The following is a 7,470-nucleotide window of genomic DNA, read 5'->3' on the forward strand; positions in this document are numbered from 1 at the left end:
ATAAAGCTTCTTTCATTTGTTTTGCCCTTGCTCTAGTCATTGGACCTCCAATTCCTTGTAATGGATCTTTGGAATTAGCTTGAACCATTCGGCCAGCCCCTTGATCTCTATCATTCCCTCCCTCGAAAGGATTCGTCCTCGAATCACCTACATCAAATAAGGATAAATCAGCAACATTAAAAGTAGCACTAATATTTGATATGATCCAGCTCAAGAACTTTGACAAGGACAAAGAAGATGCTCAAGATGATGTGGAGATTCCAATTGGGCCAATCACAAGAGCTCGGGCCAAGAAACTTCAAGAAGCTGTCCAAACTTTATTAACTCAAGCCCAAGAAGAAGGTTCTAGTCCACATGAAGATTTGGACTTGAAGATGGTTAATATGTGGCAAGTCCATTTCGACAATATCCAGCCCAATTAATTATTTAAACATGGAAAAGAAGAGTCTAATCCTTTCAAATTCGGACTCCTCTTTATGGTGCATTTATCATAGGCTTTTGGAAGGCTGAAGGACATTTTTGAGGCTTGCAAATAAAGGATGAACCTAGTCAAAATGGTTGGGAGTTTTGCTGCAACTTTCCAAGGTTAATTAATTGCTGCCAAGACTTTAAGTAGTATTCCTTTCATCTTCACCAACTTTCATTTAATGTTTTTCTAGTTGGTTCAATGCACCCAAGGCTTGTTTTGCCTATAAATACTTGGTGTTTTTACTTGTAATCAAGAAATTCCGAAATATAATCTTTTTGTGAGAATTTTCTCTCTATTGTTCTTGTGTAGAACTTACGGTAGTTTCAAGTACAACCACTTGAACATCCAACTCTTGATAATATTGGTTTCTGACTCTCTATAGTCACGGAATTAATATTCCTAATCCTTTGATAATATAGGTTTCTTGCTCTTTATAGCAACGGGGTCTATATTTCTTTCCTTTTAATCTTTTTTGGACGATCTGGGAATTGATTTTCCAAACTATTGTTGTTGGGTCTCACGACAGGTTCGTTGAGGTTTGCATTATTTGATATCAGAACCAAGGTTTCCAATCAGGTTACCTATCCCTTATTTGCTTTTATATTCTATCATTTATATTTTTTTCATCCTTTTGCATCGTTTGATATCATTTCATCCATAACCATTTCATTTCTATTCTCTACCATTTCTTTTTGTGCTTCATCTTTGTTGATATTGCTGTTGGTTCTATTATTGAAAGGAAAACATAAAAAGAGGAGACTGAAGTTGTAAAACACAAAAAAAAAAAGAAAGAAAAAAAAAGACAAAAAAAAGGAGATCAAAAGGAGTTAGAAGGTTAAATGTTTTGAAAGAAGAGAAGGAGGAGAAGTTTGCCTTTTATTATCATCTATTTCTCATATTTCATCTCTATATATCCATCATTCAACTTTTCATATCCATTTGCTTTCTTTTCATATTCTTTGCTTTTCTTTTCATATCCATATCTTCTCATCATTTATGTTCTTAACCTCTTCACACTTGTTGCTTCCATATTGACTCCACTCAAAAATCTGTATTTTTAAGTGTGTTGGTTTTTCATTTGCTTTGCTTCGAAATTTACCTTAGTTTTCTCAAGAACTTTTAAGAGAAAATTGAGTGGTAAAAGGCAAGAGTGTGTGAGATCATTAGAGGGAAAAAACCAAATCATTGTGTGCAAATATGAGTGATTGAGTGAAATATATTTGAGTGAAACACGTGAGGGAGTGGTCAGGTTCTTTTCATTTTTACAACATGTCTCAAGGCGAAAGTGAGGAAGCACCAATAGACACCAAATTGAACATTCAAGCTCTGCAACAACAATTCCAGCGGATGAATGCCCAACTTGAAGAAATCCGAGAACGATTAGATCATAATGACCAACAAGTGAATCAAATACAGCAAGGCACTATGCCACGAGGGAGAAGGCAAAACAGACGTCCCTCCATTCCTCCAGCTGATCATGTTGATACTTATGAAGGTGAAAATGAAGAATTTGATGATGAAACTTCCCTAGCTTCCATACGAAGACAAAGAGATCATAAACCAAGACGACATCGCCAGCACATGCATCAAAATAGAGATGTTGTCGATCGCAACACAGGTTGTTTGATTAAACTTTCTCTCCCACTTTTTCAAGGTAAAAATGATCCTGATGCTTACATTGAATGGGAAAGAAAAGTGAAACTTGTTTTCGATTGTCATAACTATTCGGAGGAAAAGAAAGTTAAGCTTGCAGCTATTTTTTTACTAACTATGCAATTGTTTGGTGGGACCAATTGGTTCTAAGTCAAAAAAGAAACCGAGAGATTCCAATTGACAATTGGGATGACATGAAAGCTGCCATGAGGAGAAGGTTTATTCCTTCACACTATTATAGAGACTTACATTTGAAGTTGCAAAGTCTTAAACAGGGAACAAAATCTATTGAAGAATACCATAAGGAGATGGAAATAACCATGATTCGTGCCAATGTTGAAGAAGATAGAGAGGCAACAATGGCTAGATTCATTTGTGGTCTCAACCGTGAGATTGCGAATGTTATGGAACTACAACATTATGTGAAAATTGAAGATGTGGTCCACATGGCTATAAAAGTTGAGAGGCAACTTAAAAGAGGAGGAAGATCATCATCCAAGCATGAAGCTGCTGGTTCATCTAATTGTAAGTCCAAATGGAGTTCTACTCCAAAACAAGAAGAAAAGCCTACTTCTAGGCCTAAAGAAGAAAAAACTATACAATCTGAAAAAGGTACTTCTTCCAACCAAACTTAAAAAAATCATGATATTAAATGCTTCCGATGTCAAGGCTTTGGTCATATTTCTTCTCAATGCCCAAACAAGAGAACCATGATCTTGCTAGATAATGGGGATATTGTTTCTGAAGAAGAAAATGATAAAGAGTCTATGCCACAACTTGAAGATGCTAGTGATATAGAACAGGCTGTTGTTGGTCAAGCCTTAGTTGTTCTTAGAGCCCTCCATGTTCAAGCTCAAACAGACAATGATGAACAACAACGTGAGAATATCTTTTACACTTGCTGCCATGTCAAATAAAGAGTTTGTGGTTTGATAATTGATGGTGGAAGTTGTGTGAATGTGGCAAGCAAGCTGATGGTGGACAAGCTAGGGTTGAAGACTCAAAAGCACCCTCATCCATATCGACTTCAATGGCTTAATGATAATGGAGAATTAAAAGTCACAAAACAGGTACTTCTATCTTTTTTCCATTGGAAGATATTCTGATGAAGTCCTTTGTGATGTGGTTCCAATGCAAGCAAGTCACATATTGCTTGGAAGACCTTGGCAATTTGATAGGCATATCCTCCATGATGGTTACAAAAATAAGTACAGCTTTACCAAGAATGGCAGAAACATCACTTTGGCTCCTTTACCCCCTCATCAAGTTCTTGAAGAGCAAAATCAAATCAAGAAATCTGCAGCAACCAGTGCTAAACAAAGTAAGGATGAAAATGAGAATTCAAAAGAAATTGTGAGTAAAGAATCTGATAAGAAAAGTGAGAAAAAGAAAGAGAAAAAAAAGTGAATATATACAAAAGAAAGAGAGATTAAGATAGCTATGGTTTCACATAAGCCAATGATGTTGATCTTGTATAAGGAAGCTTACCTCTCAACAACTAACCTTGATGATTCTTTGCCTAGTACTGCCATATCTCTTTTACAGAAATTTCAAAATGTTTTTCCAGAAGAGATGCCACCAGGATTGCCACCAATTAGAGGCATTGAACATCAAATTGACCTAGTTCCGGGTGCCCAAATTCCAAATAGACCAGCTTATAGATGCAGCCCCGAAGAAGCAAAAGAATTGCAAAGACAAGTTGAAGAGCTGATGAACAAAGGTCATGTTAGAGAGAGCATGAGCCCATGTGCTGTTCCAGTTTTGCTAGTTCCCAAGAAAGATGGAACTTGGAGAATGTGCATTGATTGCCATACTATCAACAAAATAATGGTAAAGTATCGTTATCCTATTCTCCGTCTTGATGACATGCTTGATGAACTCCATGGTTCCACTATCTTTTCTAAAATTGATTTGAAATCTGGATATCATCAAATTCGAATGAAAGAGGGAGATGAGTGGAAAACTGCTTTTAAAACAAAACATGGACTTTATGAGTGGTTAGTTATGCCCTTTGGATTAACTAATGCACCCAGCACTTTTATGTGCTTAATGAATCATGTCTTGCGTAAGTTTATTGAAAAATTTGTAGTTGTCTACTTTGATGACATATTGATTTACAACAAGAACTTGCATGAACACTTAGGGCATTTAAAGAATATTTTACTTGAGCTAAGAAAAGAGCAATTGTATGCTAACTTTAAGAAGTGTACATTTTGTTTGGACAAAGTTGTGTTTCCTGGCTTTGTTGTAAGTACTAGAGGTGTAGAAGTTGATGAAGAGAAGGTAAAGGCGATCAAAGAATGGCCTACACCAACTACCATCACCGAAGTTAGAAGCTTCCATGGCTTGGCGGGATTCTACCGAAGGTTTGTTCCAAACTTTAGCACTATAGCTGCTCCATTGACGGAAATCATCAAGAAAAGTGTTGAATTCAAATGGGGTGAAGCACAAGAGAAAGCATTCAACACCTTGAAAGAAAAGCTAAGTTCTGCCCCTTTATTACTTTTACCAGATTTCTCTAAAACTTTTGAAATTGAATGTGATGCTTCTGGTATTGGTATAGGTGCTGTCCTAATACAAGATAAGAGACCCTTGGCTTACTTTAGTGAGAAGTTGAGTGGAGCTGCCTTGAACTACTCCACCTATGATAAAGAACTCTATGTATTGGTGAGAGCATTAGAGACGTGGCAACACTACCTATGGTCAAAGGAGTTTGTTATTCACACCGATCATGAATCTTTGAAGCATTTGAAGAGCCAAGGTAAGCTTAATCGAAGGCATGCTCGTTGGGTTGAGTTTATATGTTCCCATATGTTGTCCAATGCAAGCAAGGTAATAATAATATTGTTGTTGATGCTTTATCAAGAAGGTATATTCTTCTATCTACTCTTTCAGCAAAGTTTTTGGGGTTTGAACATATCAAGGAGTTGTACCCACAAGATTCTGAGTTTTCAACAGTTTTTGAAGCTTGTGAAACAAAACCTTTTGAAAAATTTTACAAGCAAGATGGGTACTTATTTTAGGAAAATAAACTTTGCATTCCGAAGTGTTCTTTACGTGAGCTTCGAAGTGTTCTTTACGTGAGCTTCTTGTCAGGGAGTCTCATGAGGGAGGATTAATGGGACATTTTGGTATTTTTAAAACTCTGGAAATTTTGAAAGAACATTTCTTTTGGCCTCACATGAAAAGAGATGTTGACAGAATTTGCAACAGATGTGTCACTTGCAAAAAGGCCAAATCAAGAGTGAAACCTCATGGATTATATAAAGCTTTACCTATTCCTAGTCACCCTTGGACTGATGTTTTTATGGATTTTGTTTTAGGTTTACCTAGAACTAGAAGGGGAAAAGTTTCAATTTTTGTTGTTGTAGACCGATTTTCTAAAATGGCACATTTTATCCCTTGTCATAAAACTGATGATGCCGTTCATATTGCTGAATTGTTTTTTAGGGAAGTTGTTCGTCTTCATGGACTCCCTAAGACAATTGTTAGTGATAGGGATGTTAAGTTTCTTAGTCATTTCTGATGAGTTTTGTGGGGTAAGTTGGGAACAACTTTGTTATTTTCTACTACTTGTCACCCTCAAACAGATGGTCAAACAGAGGTTGTGAATCGGACTTTAGGTACTTTGTTGCGTGCTATAATTAAAAAGAATTTGAAGACTTGGGAAGATTGCATTCCTTTTATTGAATTTGCTTATAATAGAACTGTGCATTCTTCTACTTCTTATTCACCATTTGAAGTTGTTTATGGTTTTAACCCATTAACTCCATTGGATTTACTTCCTTTACCTGTTAACAAGATTACCAGTTTAGATGGGAAGAAGAAAGCTGAAAAGGTGAAGAAAATCCATGAAGAAGCATGCCAAAATATCCTTAAACGAAATGAGCAAGCTGCTGCCCATGCCAATAAAGGAAGAAAGGAAGTCATTTTTCAACCAGGAGACTTGGTTTAGGTACATTTTCGCAAAGAGAGATTCCCTAGCCAACGAAAATCAAAGCTCAATCCACATGGGAATGGTCCTTATGAAGTACTGGAAAAGATCAATGACAATGCTTACAAGATTGATCTTAAAGGTGAGTTTGATATTAGTTCTACCTTTAATGTTTCTGATCTTTCTCCCTTTTATGCAGATCTTGATTCGAGGACGAATCCTTTTCAAGAAGGGGGGAATATGATCCAGCTCAAGGACTTTGAAAAGGACAAAGAAGATGCTCAAGATGATGTGGAGATTCCAATTGGGCCAATCACAAGAGCTCGGGCCAAGAAACTTCAAGAAGCTGTCCAAACTTTATTAACTCAAGCCCAAGGAGAAGGTTCTAGTCCACATGAAGATTTGGACTTGAAAATGGTTAATATTAATTATTTAAACATGGAAAAGAAGAGTCTAATCCTTTCAAATTCGGACTGCTCTTTATGGTGCATTTATCATAGGCTTTTGGAAGGCTGAAGGACATTTTTGAGGCTTGCAAATGAAGGATGAACCTAGTCAAAATGGTTGGGAGTTTTGCTGCAACTTCCCAAGGTTAATTAATTGCTGCCAAGACTTTAAGTAGTATTCCTTTCATCTTCACCAATTTTCATTTAATATTTTTCTAGTTGGTTCAATGCACCCAAGGCTTGTTTTGCCCATAAATATTTGGTGTTTTCACTTGTAATTAAGGAATTCCGAAATATAATCTTTTTGTGAGAATTTTCTCTCTATTGTTCTTGTGTAGAACTTACGGTAGTTTCAAGTACAACCACTTGAACCTCCAACCCTTGATAATATTGGTTTCTGACTCTCTATAGTCACGGGGTCAATATTCCTAATCCTTTGATAATATAGGTTTCTTACTCTTTATAGCAACGGGGTCTATATTCCTTTCCTTTTAACCTTTTTTGGACGATCTGGGAATTGATTTTCCAAACTATTGTTGTTGGATCTCACGGCAGGTTCGTTGAGGTATGCATCAATATTACTATAGTTGCTTGGCAAATCCAGCTTGTAGGCATTGTCATTGATCCTCTCTAAGACTTGAAAAGTTCCATCTCCTCTAGGCTGTAGTTTGGATTTTCATTGTGTTGGAAACCGTTCTTTCCTCATATGCACCTAGACCCAATCACCAGGTTCAAAAACAATCTTTACACGTCCTTTGTTGGCTTGCTTAGCATATTGCTCATTCTTCTTTTCAATGTTAGCCCGAACCTTGGCATGTAAATCCTTCACAAATTCTGCCTTTTGCTTTCCATCAAGATTAGCACGTTCTTTAGTAGGCAAAGATAGAATATCCAAGGGAGTTAAGGGATTAAAGCCATATACAACTTCAAAAGGTGAAAATGAAGTAGAAGAATGAACAGTTCTGTTG

The 7,470-nt window shown here is 36.6% G+C and overlaps 1 protein-coding gene across 1 annotated transcript; it reads left to right on the forward strand.

Annotated features, from left to right (window-relative positions):
* The first annotated feature begins 2,316 nt into the window (after positions 1-2,316).
* On the forward strand, positions 2,317-6,598 carry LOC149752990 (uncharacterized). The gene is made up of 9 exons (XM_089924927.1): positions 2,317-2,647; positions 2,792-3,001; positions 3,234-3,475; positions 3,602-4,883; positions 5,018-5,132; positions 5,828-5,960; positions 6,078-6,198; positions 6,256-6,473; positions 6,557-6,598. The coding sequence occupies exons 1-9, from the start codon at positions 2,317-2,319 to the stop codon at positions 6,596-6,598; spliced, it is 2,694 nt and encodes an 897-aa protein (XP_089781053.1).
* The last annotated feature ends 872 nt before the right edge of the window (positions 6,599-7,470 follow it).

Source organism: Phoenix dactylifera, chromosome 8 (genome assembly GCF_051530095.1).
Source record: "Phoenix dactylifera cultivar Ajwa chromosome 8, Ajwa_hap1_PhDact_Kaust_v1.1, whole genome shotgun sequence".
NCBI lineage: Eukaryota > Viridiplantae > Streptophyta > Magnoliopsida > Arecales > Arecaceae > Phoenix > Phoenix dactylifera.